Genomic DNA, 21,053 nt, shown 5'->3' with positions numbered 1-21,053 from the left:
AGGGACTATAGTGGTACTTAGTTTGGAAAGTAGGGATGCACATAGAATTAGTGAAAGTTCAGAAGGGCAACTGTAAGTTTGGCCATTTTCAGGGGAGCATTTGGAAATAACCCAAAAAAAATGTTGCGAGGTCATACACGAGCTCTGGGGAATTTAGTCGGCCAAAGACCGGATACCTCCTGTTCCCAAAAAAAAAAAAAGTGCCAAAATGATTAATTTTAAGTTTACATAGAGGGCAAAAGGGGGACTTTACACATACTGAGCTTAGATCAAACACGACTAATAACATTATTCCAAATATACTTTTCCCCCTTTTTAGAGAACAGATGTACCTAAATAGAGAGAGCCCTCTTATTCCATGGGTGACAGCTTGATCGAGAATACTAATTAAACACCTAATCTCTATTAAAAATCTAAGTGCCTTTACTAGATAGGTCTGCAAGTTGTATTATTTTAATTTTTTAAGAAGAAAAGCTTGGATAAAAGAGGTTTGGGTTGCAAAGTTCAAATGGGAGTCGTGCTTTCTAGAAACTTTGTAGTAGATTTGAGAGAACACTTCTTTAATTTCCTAGAATCATCTAACCCAGAATATATGGTCTTGGATTCATAATAATAAACGCCCTAAACATTCCAAAGCTGGAGAGAGAGAGAGAGAGAGAGCATAAAGAATTGGTTGGAGAATGTTCCTTATTACTTTGGTAGTTGTGCTCTTTGACTCTTCTTCTTCACTGTTTGATCAAGTTGGGCCCAATCAAAAATTCAGTCCATTGGATTCCTCAAGGCCTCGTAATATGTGGTGAACACAAGATGGGTGGCGAAGGTCAAGTTGTATAAATTAAAAAATATATTTTTTTTTAATGCTGTTTTATCCCTTGTTTGTACCGTGTTATCGATACAATATCAGCAATTAGGTATTACACGATACAATATCGATATTTCAAACCATGGTTTGGTGTGAAGTTACGTCATCCAGTGTAAGTATGGGTCAATGGAAAAACACTTATGAATCTTTATCCTTTCAATTTATTGGATTTTTCAATTTTTATAATTTCATTTAATAAGAATAAAAATAATCATTCTACCCCCTATCCGAGCACACTACGTGTCCTCTTCTTCTCCATAAAAGGTTAAACACCGCCAATGTTTACATTACTTTTTCTGTCATTAATTAGCTACAAAATATCTCTAGATATTTTGTATTTTATTGAAAGATTGATTAAAATAAGAGCAACTTTGTTTGCTATATTCAGACCTTTTCCCCCACAAATATCTTTGAGACTCTGACCATTCTCTCATCCTCTGTAAGTTGCCACACAGAGTGTGACAGAGCCATTGGTAATGTCATTACCAATACTGGTGAAACAAAATAACACAGGAGAGATCTGTGAGAGATCTGTGATCACCATTCCTGACAGATCAATTGTACTTAAAATGGAAATATCTCAAATACACCTTTTTCCGATTACATGGTTGGACCGTCAGTGCTGTTTCTCACATATGCAATGGGTTTTGCTTTTGCTCTCTCCAGTTTCTTTTCTTTCTCTTAAAAATTAAATATCTAGATTCGACTATTACCTTAGTTGCTGGTTTTCTTTTCTTGAGAATGATGTTTGTGGAATACACAGACTTAGCCAACCCCTCTCTCTCTCGCTCTCTCTCTCTCCATGTTGGGAGATCTCATTGAATCTCATTGGGCGGTCTCTTCATTGGAGAGCATCCGATCCCTCTTTGTCTAAGATAGAATCGAATGACAAATCTATATAGGTGTCATTCGACAAAAATCTTTTGTAATACACTGATCCGGCGGTGCACTGTGGTGTAATCTTGTAAACTCGACACTTGAATGCGGCAATATTCAACAGTGCAAGCTTGATTAGTCGGTGGATGTCATCATTTCCACGTGTTGTAAGAGTACACCTATAATACACTTATCAGTTAGAACTTGTAACCTTCGTTTTTTTTATTTTCCTTTGTCATTATTAGAAGGAGTGTCTACTAGAATATTCAAAAGATATTTACCCTGAGTATTTTTTTTTTGGAAGATTGAAAAAATGAGAGAGAGTCGACGGATCTCATGTGGGATATGAAGAGCAATGTAAAACAAATGATGGATCTTGATTCGTGATCTTACTACCAATGGATGGCAAAACCGAAAACCCTCTTCTCCAAATCAAAGCAGCGTTTTTTATTCGTCTACTGAAGCTTCCCTTTGCCGGAGAGCGTAGCTACGTCAGATTTCCATGACAGACACCTGCTCGAATATGGTTAGGGTTTCTTCCTCGCTTAAATCCTATCTTTGATTCTCTTATCGTAATTAACTTGAGGAACCGAAACATTTCGATTTGTTTTTGTTATGTTGTAATAGTAAGAAACAGAGATAAATCTTAAGGTTGCAGAGGGAGAGGTTTTTGCTGAGAGAAGCTCTACTCTCTCTTTTTTGTCCTTCAGTGATGAATAGTCAACAGCTATCGATTTCTCAAAAAACTTCTCTTGCAGGTTATAAAGAGCAACCTATTTCGTTCAGAGAGGTTTTTCAATAAAACCTTAAAAAAAAAAAAAAAAAAAAAACTGATCTTGCCTGTTGCCTGTTACCACCTGGTCTTTGTTTGTTATTCTCAGAGAGAAAGAAGTTTTTCAGTAAAACCTAAGAAAAAGCTAATCTTGCCGGTTACAACCTGGTCTTTATTTGTTATTCTCTGTTTTAATCCTTTTTCCAGCTCTGTTCAATCTCTCTTCTCTCTGTCGTCCTCTGTCTCTGTTGTTTTAGTCACAACTCTGTTTTTTCAGCTTATCTTCCACACCACCTCCTCTTATTCTCTGTTTTAATCCTTTTTCCTGCTCTGCTCAATCTCTCTCTCTCTCTGTCGTCCCCTGTCTCTGTTGTGCGAGTCCCAACTCTGTTTCTTCAGCTTATCTTCCACACCACCTCCTCTTATTCTCTGTTTTAATCCAGCTCTGTTCAATCTCTCTTTCTTTCTGTCGTCCTCTATCTCTGTTGTTTAAGTCACAACTCTGTTTTTTCAGCTTATCTTCCACACTTCCTCTTATTCTCTGTTTTTATCCTTTTTCCAGCTCTGGTCAATCTCTCTCTCTCTCTGTCGTCCTCTGTCTCTGTTGTTCGAGTCCCAACTCTGTTTCTTCTGCTTACCTTCCACACCACTTTCCCAAGTAGAATTTTCTGGAGATTGATTTTCAAGATACCACTACCTTTCTGATTCTTATTGTTCTCAGCTGGTTCTCCCGTCCGTCCGTCTGTCTCCCCTGCTACACTGTCGGCAGCGGCCGGGTTAAGTCGTTAATCCTGATTGGAAGAGAGAGTTGGAGATTTCGTTGGGGTAGATATACAGAGGATAAACCAAGCCACTGGTCCTCCCGTCCATAAACACTTCGATTCGTCTTAATGGTCCACGGCGGTGGTAAGTGGTAGATCGTCACCGCGCCTTCGGCAGAACTCCTGTTCGGTCGGCAATCCTCCGGTGCATCTCCAAACCTTCTGGCAGCTCTCTCAAAAATTTTTTTATTTTTTTTTTTTCGATTTGTATCGAGGGCGGCAAGAGCAAATTCCGTGAGAATCTTTGTATTTCTGTTGTAAACTTTAAATTTTTGGGTAGAGCTGTGGTGTAAAAACCCAAATAGCTGTGGCCTGTGGGGATATGATGAAGCTATTCACAGAGCTTTTTTAGTTAAACTGTGCTGGAAAATCATTTTCGAACCATCAAGCCTTTGGATTAGAACACTAAAGGCAACAACAGGGTAAAAATTTTGTGGATAATAAGCTGTGTTATGGATCTAGAGGTGTATATACAAGCTGTTGAAAACCAATTCTTTCAATGGTTTGATGGAGAGTAGGAGATGGGAAAGCACTCATCAATGGTTTTAGGATCTTGGCTGTGAATACTTGTCCATCCACAATTTCCAATTTTTGATGAACTAATTGGCAATACAAGGGGGTTGGAATGCTAATTTGCTGTTGAAGCTAAGGATTAAAGAATCCGAGTCGGATTGGCCGGTTCCCGATTCTGACCAATTTGGCTTGGCTGATCTTCCCAAATCTAGTTTTAGGGCATATTTGGGTCGATTTCAGTCGATTCCGCACCAATTCAGACCTATACCGATTTTGTGTTTATGAACCTTGGTTGAACACTTGAAGCTTTTCCTTCTTGATATTGTTGTTCAAGCAATCTGGAAAACCAAAATATCTGAGCAACCATTTGGAGACCTGCAATCAAAATTTTGCTATGGAAATGCATACAAGGATTATAACAACTAAGAATACCTTGCCTGAGAACAACTGCCTAGATGAGTTGATAGAAGAGTGATGACCAGGAGCTCTTGGGTTCAACCTCCTGGTTCTCATCGTCCCTCCCTTCCCAATAGAATAGATACTTATCAAAAAAAAGAATACCTTGCCTTTTCGACTTGTCTCGGACCAACTTGTGTTCACAAATTTTCTTACGTATGCAAGGAACCAGAGGATTTTCAGAAATGTTGAGCGCTAAACCCGTTTTTTATTCTGAATTTGATTCATTGATGGGTGAGAGACCAATGTTTTTTCATTCACAGTAAAGTACCAGCAATGATCTAATGTGTTCTTATGCCAGAGGAGTGCGATCTTTTGAGTTTGGAAAAACAGGACGACCACAGGAGGATGTAGTGACTAGTTAAGAATTTTAAGGTAGGGGGCGAGAGAGAGTAGCGAATTTCTAATTACGGTTGGAGTGTATCAATGGAGTGTATCAATAATCAATTCTAAACTCGTATTTTATGTTTTTTGCTGATGATATTATTTTGGTGGATGAAAGAAAGGCAAGGATATACTATTAAGTTGAGTTTTTGAAGATCAATTTTGGCACGAGGGTGGGGCTTGGTCCAACGGTAAAGTTGCTCCATTGTGACCTAGTGTCACAGGTTCAAGTCTAGAAACAGCCTCTTTGTGGAAGCAGGAGTAAGGCTGCGTATATTATGACCCTCCTCAGACCCTGCAATGGCAAGAGCCTCGTGCTTTAGACACACCGATTAAGAAGAAAAAACAAAATATTTGGTGTGTAATTTTAGAAACAATAGGATTGAAAGTGATCGAAGAAAATTGATGATAGAAAAATAGCATAAAATGAAATTTTGGTTCAATCATAAATATAGAACGAAAAATAACCTAAGGGGGTAATTCAAGTGCCAAAGACCAATTCCTTAATTAAGAGGTCATGAATTCAACTTTTCTTTGGGTTTACTTTAAAAAAAATAAAGAATGATATTGCACAAAAAATTATAATAGGATGGATGAAGTGGATGGGTGCATCCAAAGTAAGGGTGTTACATGGTCTGATTTCAGTGTAAATAGTTTCAATGTTTCGGTTTTAAACGCTTTGGTATTAACGGTTTGCAGTATTGATTGGACTTAAACAGTTTCTTTTTTTTAATTCTTATTGAAATGACTTCTTTTTCTTTTAAATTTTTATTGAAATAGATGTAAACTTAACATATAATTGAATTGATCATTGTTATATGTTTTCTTGTAATAATTGTAAGATTATAATTGTTTATATGTTTAATTGTTTAATTCAAATAAATATAAACATAACATTTATTGAATTGATTATTATTATATGTTTTCTTACAATAATTGTAAGGCTGTAATTGTTTATGTGTTTTAATTTTTATTCAAAAGGTTTGAATGTCTCTTAAGTTTTTTAGTGGGATTTGTTTTTACCCACCATAGTTGTTTATTTTAGCAATTAATGACTAGTTTACTATATATATTGACTGGTTTACCGTTGGTTTAAACCATTTAACTAAACGGTCTCAAATGTGAAATCTAAACCGAACCATTTATTAAACATGTTCATGTTTTGGTTTAAACGGTTTGATTCGGTTTGGTTTTAGCACCCTTAGTCTAGAGTGTTGTATGATTGATAGGTCTTTTTTTTTTTAACTCAAAAGAAACTTTTATAGCATAGTTATACAATTAGAAATGATGTATAAGGCTGAATTGTTGAGTAGTGAAGAAACAACATTTAAATAAACTTAGAATAGCTAAGATGGGGATGTTGAGTCACATGAGTGGTAAAACTAGAAATGATAAATAAAAAATAAAAAATTAGAGCTAATTTAGGAGTAGCTCCAATACATGATTAGTTGTGAGAAATTTGCTTGAGCTGACATAGACATGTGTCATGAAGGCCTTTGAATGCTTTGGTTTCGAGGGATGATTTGATTCAGATTGAAGGAACTAAAAGAGTTGGTTGTGAGAAAAGACAAGCATAGCTTAGGACTAGTATAAGTATGCTTTGAATAGAGCAAATCATGGTTCTGAAAATCGGTATTGGATCTGTTGAATTTGTCAATCTGTATTAAGGGTGTCAAACGGTTCAGTTTCGGGTATTCGGTTCGGTTCCATGACTTGAGGGTGTGACTCGAAAGCGAACCGAAAATCGAGTCGGTTCTGGGACCACCAACCGAATCTGAACCTGCTCGGTTCGGTTCGGTTACGATTCTAATTCGGTTTTCAAATACGGTTTCAATTCGGGTCTAATTCGTTTCAGGTTACGGTTCTAATTCGGTTGCACACTTGAAGAGTTGAAAAAGGAAATTGAGAAAGAGAAATAGAGAAAACCTGGAAAGTGGAATATGAAAAATCATTAGGTTAGATGGTTACCAAAAATACAAAGAAAATTGATAGAGTTTTTTATTTTCTCCTATGAAGAGTGGCATATAAATTTTATTCCGTTGGATAATTACAAAAAAAACAATGAAAACATAGAAAAGTGGAATATTTAAAGTCATTTGGTTAGATATGATTACCAATAAATTTAAAAGATATATGGCTTTGGATTAAGTGGTTTATTCGGTTCGGTTACGGTTCAAACTGATGGGTCTTGGCATGAAATCGAAACCGAACCCGAACCGAATTAGAATATCACATACCAGAACCGAAACCAAACCGAATTAATTCGGTTAGGCTTGATTTGGTTAATTCGGCTCGATTTCGGGTTCGGTTTTCGGTTTTGGTTTGGTTTTGACACCCTTAATCTGTATATGATACCAATTCTTGGCTGATCTTGGGCCGCGGATTGGTATCCTCTAGATCGGATACCAATCTAGATTACATCATCAAAAAACCTGCAAAGCAATACTGGGCCGATCTGAATCGCTACGGATCGATATTGGGCCAATCCTAGCCGATACAGGGTCCAATCCCAAAAAATTGATATTTCCAAGCCTTGCAAGAAGGGCCAGAAATTTTTGGGCCTGACCCGCCCTTAGAGCCAAGTATCTCAGTCCAAACCTGTTTGGGCTCAGAGTGGGTCAGGGTGGGTTTGGGCCGACAAGGCCAAACTTGCACCCCTGATTCAGAATCTGTAGTAGTGGAAACAAAGAAGATGATACCGAGATTGATCAAGGATTTAAAAAACTTAGTACAACAGGTCATATTGCGTGTTGCCAATCCCAGCATAGGTCAGTCGCCACTACCCTTAATACAGGTGCAATAGAGCTGGGCTGGGCTGGGCCGGACCGAGTTTTTGAAACCTCAGGCCCAACCAAAGGTCGCTAGGGCTCAGCCTAGGCCTGGCACTATTGGGCTGGGCTGGGCTTGGCGTGACCATGTTTTTATCATTTTATATGTTTTTTACACAACAATAGAGGGTTTTCGAAAGTAACTTACCATTGTATCATGTCTGTCACTACTGTTGGTGCTACAGACATCTCTGGATCTTGAGACTCTCGACCTTGACATATGTTTTGTTCAAGAGATGTTAATTTAGGGGATCAGGATCGTCTACGGGCAGCAAGCAGCCCACTAATGAGACGCAGCGCAATGACCGCCTTACCCCTGTTCGGGCAAGGCACTCAAGAAGGGGTAAGGCGGTCATTGCACCGCACCTCATTAGGGCGCTGCTATGGCTGCTACGGTCATGCAGGCCGTAGACCATCCAAATTCTAATTTAGGAGAGTCCAACCAAATCCAATTTCACTATCCAGGCGATTGGTTCTTTTCCCCCCATATTCCTCTTCACCAGTTTTGAATCTGGATTTCAAAATTGGCCACTTTGCCGTGCCCGAACACTCTACCCAGGTGAGGTCCGCATCGGAGAACTGGGTGGGATAGAGATCTGAAGGAGATAATTTTACAGATTCACGAGTTTGAATCAGGAAATAGCCTCTCCGCAAATCTGAGGTAAAGATGTTTGCATTATGACCCTCCGGAGAACATGCAGTGGCGGGAGCTTCTTATTTCATTGGGTGCACATTTTTTTTTATTGTTCCCATAATAGAGAGACACGTTGATTTTTGTTTCTATGTTTTCTCTTCTTTTATTCCTGTTTTCTCTGCGCACAACCCTAGTTACAATAATGGATAGATAGACCCTACACTACACGTTTTTCTTTCTCAAAATAAGTAGCTAGCCCAGGCAAATCATTTTTCTTTTCCCATAAGATTCATTGTTTATCTAGTCAAAATGATTATTCCATTTAGGAATCCAATCAAACTTGTTATTCGGATTTGGATCAAATCAAACTTTAGCACCAGAAAAAAAAAAATTCCTTGTTTATGGATCACGCTCTTCGCCAGCGCGACCTGCCCAGTGAGACATCTAAAGGCGGGGCTATTCTGTGGGCACCGAGATGCACGCCAGGGTGAGGCCAAACACACTTCCTGATGCACCCGTTGGATGCCTCACTGGGCATTCACCGGACAAGATGCTTGCAGAAAAAGAGCCAATCAGGTGTTGACAGCAAAACGAATGTATTCCATTTCCATTTGGTTGTTTAAATCAACCAATCCAGAGTTTGTTTTCGATTTCCATTATAAACTCTGTAGATTGGTTGATAGTGTTCATTATCATGGGCCACCACGCACTTCAAGTTGCAAAATATGCTAACTCTTGTGTCTGAAAGTCAAGCTAGAGAGCTTAGAGGTAGCTTTCAGTGATGTCACCCAATTATGTAAGTGGGGTCTGAACTCTGGAACACCAGTCGATGAGAATTTTGGAGTGCCTTTACCCCCTACCATTGTTGGGACCATGGTTTAAGGTATCTGGTGAAATCGATCCGATACCATGCTGATATCATATCGGTGACGCGAAAATCTATTTTAAAGAAGAATCATAAGTAAATTTGTGCGGACATCAATCTGATACTGTATCAGTTTTGGGTTGATCGATAATTGTTCCAATACCGGAGACTAAAACCACAGATTGAAACTACCCATTAAATTAAAAGATAAAACCACACTTCTTTCCTAATTAGTAAAGGGGTCTCCAACTGTATTATCCCTTATATTTGCAAGTTCCAGAACCTTCTAAACTATTTTTAGTTCCTAATTTTTATTTTCTATAAAAAAATACTCCCACTTGGCAAAAGATCTAGAAGTTTCGGTGTTGGATCCATTTAAGCTTTGCACTCCCAAGTCTCCCTCCATCCTTACTGCCTCAGTGTTTCTCAATTGCGTCTCCCCGCGCATGACAGACAAAACACTCTTGTTAGCGAAAAAGTGCAAAATTTCTCTAAAGTTCGCTTTTTGATTTATTCTCGTTTCTTCTGATGTTTCTTATTTCATCTTCTCTACTTCTTACTGTCTTCTTTCTTCATCTTAAATCTGCATTTCGTTGAAAACCCAACAATGGTTATTTAAGATTCTCTTTCCTAATCTAGGACGATCCTTATCTGTTCATGATCCGAAAAGAGACTCATTTTAAGAAACCTAAAATCGAAATTTATTTTTTTTAGGAGAAAAGATCTCTGTACCCATTAAACTTCCAGCAATTCCGATTGTTTCCCAATCATGAATCCTTTATACCCAGTTAAAGAAGAGTTTCCTGATGGGAGTTCATCTTATCCTGAAGAACCGCCTTTGTTTCCTCTTCCACAACCCATGGAAGGTCTTAATGAGACAGGCCCTGCACCTTTCCTCACAAAAACTTTTGATATGGTCGATGACCCAACTACTGATCTTATAGTTTCTTGGAGTGTTGCTGGTAACAGCTTTGTTGTCTGGGATCTTCATACCTTCTCCATGAATCTTCTTCCCAGATTCTTCAAGCACAATAACTTCTCCAGCTTTGTTAGGCAACTTAACACCTATGTAAGCCATTTTACTCTCAGAGAGTTGCAAGTTCGGCATTCCAGGACTCTACGTGTGAAGTAGAGAAGAATCGAGAATTAGGGTTTTACTATCGCTAGATTTGACATTTTCCGAATAAGACGTCTCTTTTTGTGGAAATTGCCCAAAAAGTCAAATTTTTTTTTTTTTCTAGAAAATTCTCGATTTCTGATGTTGATCAAAGAATGTGAAATTTGATGTTTGGCAGGGGTTTAGGAAGGTTGATCCAGAGAAGTGGGAGTTTGCTAATGAAAGATTTCTGAGAGGTCAGAAGCATATATTGAAGAATCTGAAGAGGAGGAAGACAGCTTCAGAGCCTAATCCTCAGCAGCAATGTATGGAGGTGGGTCGTTATGGATTGGATTCAGAAATCGAACAGTTGACGATTGACAAACAGGTGTTGATGATGGAACTCGTGAATCTTAGACAGAAACAGCAGAACACTCTTGCCCATCTTCAAACAATGGAGAGAAGACTTAGAGGAACAGAATTGAAACAGCAACAGATGATGAATTTCTTGGCAAGAGCAATGAGGAACCCATCTTTTATACAGCAATTAGCTCAACACAGGGAGAGGAGAAAAGTACTCGAAGAAGCAATCACTAAGAAACGAAGGAGGCCCATTGGTCAAGGACCCAGTAATATGGTTGAAGTTGGTGAGTCTAGCCAAAGTGGAAGGGATGGACAGAACCAGAACCTAATCAAGGTCAAACAAGAAGATTTCAGAGATGTTTACGGATTCGAAGTGTCGGAGCTTGAGATGTTGGCAATGGAGATGCAAGGAATGGGAAAAGCCAAGAAAGAGCAAGAAGAAGAAGACGAAGAAGAAGAAGAGGAAGAAAGGGAATTTGAAGGTGAGGAAAGTAAAGCACTGGATGAGGAATTCTGGGAAGAATTGTTGAATGAGTTTTTGGATGAAGAAACCTCTGAAGGAGGGGAGGAGGTTGTTAATGTATTGGCTAGTAAGTTTGGTTACTTAGGTTCTAGTCCAAGGAAGGGATAGAACAAGTGCTGGTGCCTCCAAGCTTTGATTTTGTTTGAAAATTTCATCTGGGTTCCTTCTCGAATGAAAAAGGGGTATTTTGATCCATAGATATTGAAGATGAAGGAGGAGATAATAATCAAAAGGAACCCAATATTGTATGTATCAAATGTAGTTTAAGCTAGGATATGATGTAATTTTATCTAAATTTTTTTTTTTTTTTTCTTCTTCTTTTAAGTTTGATCAGATTGCAGAAAAAGCTTGGAAGAATAAGGGTTTTTTTTTTTCAAACCAGTGTAAAATGTACTATGTACCCAATCTTCCTTCTTTATTTGATGATTCTGGTTTTAATGGGTTTAATCTTTTTTCCTTTGTACATTAGAATGGAATGTAGAGATCTTTTCGGCAACAAGAACAAGTTGAAGATGTTTTATCTCCAAATTTCAACCTATAAAACGGTGATCAGATGGCTTTGATCGATTGGTTAGACATTTGTGCTTCTTATGCACTTCTTTGGCTCCTATATTTTTAAACTTTTTTTTTTTGACAGTTTCTGGTGATTACGAAGTCAAATTTGCACCATGCAGTGCAAAGGCAAATCAATCAACGATGAAAGTTTTACATATTAACACGCCACTGCACAGCTCAACTGCAAAATACAAATCTGGGTATAGAGTTGTCTACCTAACACTTTAAATTACCCAAATTACATTGAAAGTATATATCTTTCCTTTCCTTTGTGATGATAATTGCATGCAGTAATAGTAGTATTAATTACTGCTGAAGTAACAGAAACTGAAAGCTAATTAAGCTTCTTCATACAAGGTTGCCAGTTTGTCTTTCACGTCCATATGCTGTCTGAGTAGGTTCTATGCGTGGAAGCCAACCTTCTAACCAGAGCTAAGTTCAACTTATAAGAACTAGCCAACCCTTTATATATATTCCCTTGTGATTATCAAATGTTTAATTATGCAAACAGACCAATCAAAGTTTAAATTGGTGGTCCACTTCTTCCTGCTAATGATCAACATATATACCATTTTATAACTTTTGATATTGTTAGAAAACTTGTTTGTTGATGCATGGTAGCTTGAGAGAGGTTGTTGTGATAAATAATAATAATAATAATAATAATAATAATAATACTTTTAGATATAACCCATTAATTGATAACTTAAATAGTGTAAGACATAAATCTTATTCCTTATTTCTTTGTGTTTGTTCAGTAAATCTGGTCCTGGATTGATAAGAGCTATATGGTTCTGAAACTAAATTATATTCTTTATTACTTACCATAACAGTAACATAGGTGAACCATCTTTGAGTCATGATTTTATTTATAATATTCACATATTCCTTTCCTACGTGGATTTGATATGGATTTAGGATTATAGAATATTGCTAAAGTATATATATATAATATGTTATAAAGTTATGTATGCTCTTTGTTGTGATGGTTTCCATACCCCAGAAGTGTACCTCATAACCTACTCTATCTTGAAATCTTTGTTTCAAGATTCCACCATATCCTAATTTTGAAGCATTTGTCTCGACTAATTTATATGTCTTGGAATGAGGAATAGAGAGGAAGGGCAACTTTTTAGCTTTAAGATTTACCTTTTATACTGCTCTTCTCCCCATTCTGGGGGAAATCTTGTATGGTAGAAGAACTGTGTCCACAACACCTACAAAAATGTATTATCCTAGGCCTACACCCATAGATTTGCAATTCGAAGAAGATAATATCTATAATTTTACCCAGTATGATTGTAGATCAATTGTTGAATGAAATGTTGATGGGATGTCAGAATACCATTTAGTAAATTTGATGAAGCATATGATGATGCATATATGCTACAACCTCAAAAAGTAATGGTTATAGAGATCCCAATATAGCTAAAGCCATAATATGTGGTTTCATAGGCCAGCTTAGAGGTTGATGGGATTTTATTTAAGTTATATGGCTAATGCCCAAATTATAGATGCTAAAAAGCATTATAATATATGGCAAAAAAACATGAATCACTACATTCAATCTAAATAGGGCAACATAAGTAATTCCATAGTTCTAGCAACTTGTATCTCTGCACTCCCAACAAAGTGCAAGGTGAAATGTTGGATGATGTCAGCAATGCACTTGTAGGAAAAAAAGGGCAAAATGTAGAAACAAGCAGAGAAAATAGTGTTAATATTATGGATAAAGCTCAAGTAGAATTGAAATATGTAAATATTATAGATTAGAGTCATTAGCCAAAGATGGTTCAGCTATGTCACTATTGCGGTAAGTAAATAATTTAGTTTCAAAACCATAGCGTGCTCTTATCAATTTAGGAGCCGATATAAAATGTACAAATGAAGGAATGGTTCCCAAGTAGAATGAAGGTAGAGTATATATATAGTGTGTAACTTTGGTTGCACTAGGACAAATAATGAGGTAGTGAAAATTGATGAGAGTGAGATTTCGCAAAGTGATTATTTAAGGTTTTTGGGCTCAATCATAAATAGAGAAGGTGATATAAAGAATGATGTTTCACAGAGCATTAAAATAGGATGGATGAAGTGGAGTGGTGTGATCGCTGTATTCCTTTAAACTTAAAAGGAAAATTTTACAGGATAGTCATACGACTACCTATGATGTATGATGTAGAATATTGGACAGTTTAGAAGCATCATATAAACAAACTTAGAATAGTGGAGATGAAGATGTTGATTGAGATGAATGAGTGGCAAAACTAGGAAGGATAAAGTAAGGCATGGTCGTATTAGAGTTGATATGGGAGTAGCTTCGATTCATGATAATTAAACTACGAGAAAGTTGTTTGAGGTGGCATGGTCATGTTCAATAGAGTCTTTTGGATGCTTCAGTACAAAGGATTGATTTGATTTAGATTAAAGGAACTAAAGAGCCAAGGGCAAACCTAAAATGACCTTAAGAGAAGTGAGGAAAGACAAGCATAGTTTAGGTCTTGTATCAAGTATGACCTCTAATAGAACTAATTGGAGGGCAAAAATCCATGTAGCTGACCCCATTTAGTTGGGATAACACTGAGTTGTTCTAAAGGGATGGTTCCTACTAAAATAGTTTAATGAGACTACTCAAGTTTTAATACAACATATGGAAATAAAATGATTATCAATGATGTTTTTAATAATAATAATTTTTTAAAGTCTTTGAACTAGTTCATCTTAGAACTGTTATTCTCCTTCCTTGGAGGATGCACCTTAAAAGAATCCTTAGTAAGACTATGAGGTGACTTAAACATAATGAATTCTTTAACCTTTTTCCACTTGGGGCTCTTGATTTAGGAGACTCTCAATCCTTGTATTTTGTTTTCATAAGGATCTACCTTAAGCCCTTATCTATTTGCGCTTATTATGAACAATCTAACCAAAAGCATTCAAGGCGAGATCCCGTGGTGTATGCTCTTCGCCGATGATATCGTTTTGGTGGATTAGACAAAAACAGAGATTAACGCTTAGTTAGAACTATGGAGATCAACCTTGGAAACAAAAGACTTAAAATTAGTAAAACGATGACAGAGTATTTGATGTGTAATTTTAGTCACACTATAATGGATACTAACATGGTGCGAATCGAGGAAAGAGAGATACCGCAAAGTGACTATTTTAGATATTTGGAGTCAATCATAAATAAAGAACATGACATAGAGGATGATATTTCACAGATAATTAAAGTGGGATGGATGAAGTGGAGAAGTGCGTCCGGAGTGCTATGTGACCGACGTATTCCTTTAAAGCTTAAAGGAAAGTTCTATAGGACTGTGGTACGTCCAGCTATGATGTATGGGGCAGAATGTTGGGCAGTTAAGAAGTGTCATATTAGAAAGCTATGGGTAGCTGAGATGAGTATGTTAAGATGGATGTGCGGAAAAACTATGAAGGATAGAGTAAGAAATGAACATATTAGAACTGACTTGGAGTTGCCCTGATCAATGACAAGCTCCAAGAGAGTCGTTTGAGTTGTTATGGTTATGTTCAACAGAGGACGAGGGACGCCCCAATGAGGAGAAGTGATATGATCCTGATTGAAGGAGCTAAAATAGCTAGGGGCAGCCCTAAAATGACAATAGGAGAAGTGAGGAAGGACATGCATAGTCCAAGTCTTGTACCAAACATGATCTTGGATAGAGCCTATTGGAGGGCAAGGATCCATGTAGCAAACCCCATTTAACTGAGATTCTACTGAGTTGTTGGGTTGTACCTCTTTCCTCTTATTTTCATCCTTCATCTCTATTTTTTTTAAAATCTTCCATCACTCATTTGTCATTTTTTTAATTTTTTTTTTTTTTTTATCATTTCTCATCTCATTTCCCATCCCTCCATTCCCTTTTTTTGTTTAGACATCAGTTTTTTCTACTTTGTTTTATTTGGATTCATATACGTAGCCGACCCTATTAAGTTGGGATAAGGCTGAGTTTTTTGTTGTTGTTGCTGTTAGTAACTATACAATAAGTTCCCCTCTTAACTTGATATGCATCAATGGTAATATATGATGACAATTGGTAACAAATGCACCAAAATACCACCCAATTAAATTCCCCGATACTGTGGTTAATGGATATATTTGTAACATGGTTCAAGGAATTGGGATCGGATCAACTGATTTGGAGAGAGAGAGAGTCTGAAACTGAGATAGAGTGTGCAAGTGAAACTGAAAAAACTATTTAAACTCTTTTGGTTTAAAAGAAAATTGTTGTCAGAGATTTTTTTTTGAGGTGGGGGATGGGGAGGGGAAGACCCTCAAGAGTAAAATCTCTCTTTTCTGTTATAGTTATACAATGTTTGATTTTGTTTTACTATAGTATATAGAAATCCTCTCTAAATCTCTACTGGGGAAGAAAAGAAGAAAAGAATTTCTACGGGGAAAATCTAAAAGTAACCTAAGCAATAATAGAAGTACCACTAAATGCTACACTAACTCATGAATCTTGACAATCCAGATTTCTTAAAATTGCTTCGGTTTTATGTTAATGATGTGATGTTAATCATATCATGGAAATTTCCTATATTTATCTCCTAATCTAGTTGCTATCATCATAAGAATTGAAAACCCCCACCATATAGGGGTATACTTTTGACTCCAAACAAGTCATTTTCTTGGAACCTAATATTCTGATTACAATTAAGTTCCATCCTTATCTCAGGAATATTTGCTAAAATTACAGGAATTGAAACTCTCATTATCCAAAGTTTTATCTTAATATACTGATTACTTTGACTCACTTTTTGGTCACTTCTCATGCCTTTCTTATGTTGAAATTTGGCCAATGAGAATAGTTGTGGAACCCTTTGTCAGGTGGAATTCCACCTGTGTTAGCTATGTGATAAGTTAGTTATTATGAGCTAAATGGAACTAAGCATGATTACAACTAAGTTAACCCATCCATCTTTACAGCTCTTTGGTGACCAGCTAAATCACTTTTCTGTTGAAATGCAGTGTCTAAACCTCATAAAATAAGTTTTTAAATTTTTTTTTTAAAAACCATTATGGAGGGATTTCTCATAGACATATATAGACTATGGTTAGACGAGTTCTACTTATTCTAAGCTGAGATTAATTTTAAAAAGCTTTTGAGGAAGGTATTTTAGGATCTTATCAAGCATGGTTGGATTAGGTGCTCTATGTGGCAAATCTTTTACAATTACAATTGAAAATTATCCTCTTCATTCATTGAATCTTAATTCGCTTTTTAAATTGAGTTTTGTTTCTGATATATTGTTCTCTTTTCTTTCTTAATTTGCAGTTTAAGTACGGGTCTTCTCCTCTTTGGAATAACTAATCACCTGCAAATCAAAACTAATCACCTGAAGAATGGGAAGTTATTTCAGTTAGATGTTGCATATACAACGTGAAAATGATATAAATAGAGAACTGCAAATTAATCTAAAACTGAGGAATCTTTTTGGTTATTATTAAGTTTGAGATTGTGAAGTGGTTGCAATTGATGTTACTGATCTCTACTTTGACTTATCTGAGATAAGAAAACTGTTGGCTATTTGATGTTTCTATTCCTTGAGAGTGGTTTTTGCAACATTTTATGGATACTATAAAGCCAATTTTTCAATTCTCATCTAAGTTTGTTACATATTGAATGTGGATCTCTTGGCATGTTGATGGTGATTTTCATTTATTAGTGCCATCGTTTGAAGAATATAAACATATTTGGGAAGCTCTATAAGATCCGCGATGTGACATTCATGACATGATACCTCTACAGGTGTCTTTAGAATATGTAACCGTATTTTGATTTCCTCTTGTCTTATTCTTAAAATAGAGTTTTTTAAGATTTTTTGAAAGTGATTTATGAGTATGTTATTTTCAAGAATTTTCACTGGTTTGTATGTTTTTTAGTACATATGTGAAATGACAGGTTTTATACTCACTGAAAAAAAAAGGTGTGTTACAGTGATAGGGGGAAAAAGTTAAGGTTATAAATTATTTGACACATAGATGCACCAATCCAAGTCAAGCTCCATGAGAGCCACTTAAGGAGGTTTGATCATGTTCAACAAAGACCCATGGATGCATCAGTAAGGAAGAATGACTAGATTCAGTTTGAAGGAATTACAAGAGGTAGGGGCAAACCTAAAAAGACTATTGGAGAAATGGTAAGAAAATATGGTAGGCTCAATCATAGTATGACTGCAGATAGAGTTGTTTGAAGGACAAGGACCCGTGTAGCCGATCCCTTGTAGGAGGATATTCCTGGGATGCTGCTTTGACTACTATTTTGACTTTTTACTTTAGTAATTTTATTTTATTTTTACTCATTTTTACTTTTTATTTTTTTCTACTTCTCTTATCTCTTTTTTCTGTCATGGCATCTTCGGATCCATGTAGCTGACCCCCATTTAGTTGGGATAAAGTTATGATTGTTGTTGTTTTTGTTTGTTGTTATAAATTATTTGGCACCTTAAGAGGTGTCTATAATAAGAAATTTTCTTTATTTTCGGATTCCCATAATATAACTGAATATTAATTTGCCTTATTAAACAAGTGTAAGATAATTGGGGTTGCTAATGAAACAAAGGTCCTTAATTGGGCTGCATTTGTGTTTAACCGCTTTAGTTGAATTTAAGCATTTGCTTATTTCAAATAGCTACCAATGAGTTTAATAGAGATTTCTCCCTCAAAAATTTTAGAGAAATTCATATCTTAGATAACCTTGCAATAATTTTATATAGCTTTCAAGGAAGGGCTTTTAAGATCTTATTAGGCATAGTTGACTTGAGTGCTCTATGTGGCAAATCTATTACAATTACAATTGGAAATTATTCTCTTCATTCATCTAAATTTGTTTTTGATTTATGGTTCTTTTTTTTTTCAATTTGCAATTTAGGTACGAGTCTTCTCCTCTTTGGAATAACTAATCACCTCTATAGCTCTATTAGATGAATAGGTTAGTTTTAAGTAATGCTTAATTTAGTTATTTTTTAGTTTGGGGCTTTGGGGAGGGGAGATTAACATTTTACAGATGCTTTAATTTGTTTCTATTACTGTAGGTTTGAAAAATGAGTTGTCGTTTCAGTTAGATATTACATAACGTGGAAATGATATATATAGAAGAGTGGAAATTATTCTAAAACCGAGAGTGTTTTTAGTTACTTTATTAAGATTGAGATTGCAATTGATGTTACTAGGGTCTCTACTTTGACTTATCTGAGATAAGAAAACTATTGTCTATTTGATGATTCTATTCCCTAAGAGTGGTTTTTTGTTTCACCAAATAAATAAAAAAAAAAGTGATTTTTGCATCAGTTTTTGTATATTATGTGGCCAATATTTTAATTTCTCACCTAAGTTTGTTACATATTGAATGTGGATTTCTTGGCTTGGTGATGGTGTCTTCATTAATCAGTGCCATCGTTTGAAGAATATAAACATATTTGGGAAGCTCTCCAAGATCCGCAATTTCGACATTCATGACATGACACCTCTATAGGTGTCTGTAGAATATGTAACCGTATTTTGATTGTCTCTTGTCTTCTTCTTAAATAGAGTTTTTTTTTTTAATTATTTGAAAGTGATTTATCATTATGTTTTTTTTCAAAAAATGTCACTGTTTTGTACGTTTTTGAGTGCATGTGTGAAATGACAGGTTTTATACTCACTAAAAAGAAAAGGTGTGTTAGAGTGACAGGGGGAAAAATAAGGTTATAAATTATTTGACACATGGATGCACCAAACTAAGACAAGTTACGTGAGAGTCTCTTGAGGTGATTTGGTCATGTTCCACGGAAATCCATAGATGCACCAGTAAAAAAGAGTGATCAGATTCAATTTGAAGGAGTTAAAAGAAGTAGGGGCAAGCCTAAGATGACTATTGGACAAGTGGTAAGAAAAAATATGCAAATGGTAAGGCTCGATCCTAGTATGACCGCATATAGGCTTGTTTAAAGGACAAAGATCCGTGTAGCCAACCCCTTGTAGGGGGTTGTTCCTGGGATGCTGCTTTGATTATTGCTTAGACTTTTTTCTTTAGTAATTTTAATTTTTTATTGTCTTCTACTTGTCTTATTTCTTTTTTCTGTCATGACCTCTTCGGATCCATGTAGCCGACCCCATTTAGTTGGGATAAGGTTATGATTGTTGTTGTTTGTTGTTATAAATTATGGTCGATTGATAAGCTAAAAATAATTTTTAAAAGTTTTCGAGGAAGGGGTTTTAAGATCTTATTAGGCATAATTGAACTGAGTACTCTAAGTGGCACATCTGTTACAATTACAATTGGAAATTATCCTCTTCATTTTTTAAATTAATTTTATTTCTGATTTATGGTTCTTTTCTTTCTCAATTTGTAGTTTAGGTACAAGTTTTCTCATCCTCAAAATAACTAAACACCAGCAAATCAAAACTTTTGGTTTCATAATCTTTGGCAACAAAGAATTATAGCTATATTAGATGAATATATAGTCTAGTGTTAATGTTTATTTAGTAATTTTTTGTTTGGGGCTTGGAGGGGATATTCACATTTTACAAATGCTTTGTGTCTATTACTTTTGGTTTGAAGAATGGAAAATCGTTTCAGGTAGGTGTTACATAAAGTGGAAATGATATAGAGGAGTTGTATGTGGCTGCTTTATTGTGGAGTTCAATCATATGGAGTGGATGAATTATCTAAAACTGAAGTGAGCGTTTTTTAGTTTTTTTATTAAGGTTGGGATTGTGAAGTGGAAGCAATTGATATTATTGGTCCATATTTTGACTTATTTGATATAAGAAACTATTGTCTATTAGATGATTCTTATTTCTTGAATGTTTTGGCAACATTTGTTAGATACCATATGACCAATTTTTTTATTTTTCACCTAAGTTTGTTATATATTGAATGTGGATCTTTTGTATGGTGTTTTGATTAATCAGGGTTATTGTTTGAAGAATGTAAACATATTTGGGAAGCTCTTGAAGATTCACGATTTGTCATTCATGATATGACACCTCTTCAGGTGTAATTAGAATATGTAACCTGAATATGTAACCTTCTGTTGATTGTCTTTTGTCTTTGTTTCTTTAAGATAAGGTTAAATAGATTTTTTTTAAAATTATTTGAAAATGACTTAACGTTATGTTATTTCAATAGTTATCATTGTTTTCGCATCTTTTTTGAGTATATATGTGAAATGACAGGTTTACACTCATTAAAAAGAGAAGGTGTGTTACACTGAAAGAGAGAAATAAAAAAACAAAGTTATAGATTATTTGACACCTTAAGTTTAGGGTGTCAATTGGATGGTCCGGTGTGATTTTTTCTAGTTTTGGTGTGAGTTTCAGGGAAACCAAAGCAAACCAATAAGGAATTTTCGGTTTCGATTTGGTTCGGTTTGTGATGTTGGTTTCAATTTGGTTTGAAACCCAAGTATAGACTGTTTTGGGTAGGGTTTTTAGGATTGGGGTTGTTTATGGTGTTCAATTCGATCCTACCGGGCGGGTCAATTAGTGGCCCATCGGTTT

At 35.9% G+C, this 21,053-nt stretch overlaps 1 protein-coding gene across 1 annotated transcript; it reads left to right on the top strand.

Annotated features, from left to right (window-relative positions):
* Positions 1 to 9,695: 9,695 nt before the first annotated feature.
* LOC122642674 (heat stress transcription factor A-6b) lies at positions 9,696 to 11,103 on the top strand. Its single transcript, XM_043836222.1, has 2 exons — positions 9,696 to 10,080; positions 10,307 to 11,103. The coding sequence occupies exons 1-2, from the start codon at positions 9,781 to 9,783 to the stop codon at positions 11,099 to 11,101; spliced, it is 1,095 nt and encodes a 364-aa protein (XP_043692157.1). The 5' UTR covers positions 9,696 to 9,780; the 3' UTR covers positions 11,102 to 11,103.
* Positions 11,104 to 21,053: the final 9,950 nt, after the last annotated feature.

The sequence above is a fragment of the Telopea speciosissima genome, chromosome 10 (genome assembly GCF_018873765.1).
Source record: "Telopea speciosissima isolate NSW1024214 ecotype Mountain lineage chromosome 10, Tspe_v1, whole genome shotgun sequence".
NCBI classification, from domain to species: domain Eukaryota; kingdom Viridiplantae; phylum Streptophyta; class Magnoliopsida; order Proteales; family Proteaceae; genus Telopea; species Telopea speciosissima.
This window is presented reverse-complemented; position numbering and strand designations above follow the sequence as displayed.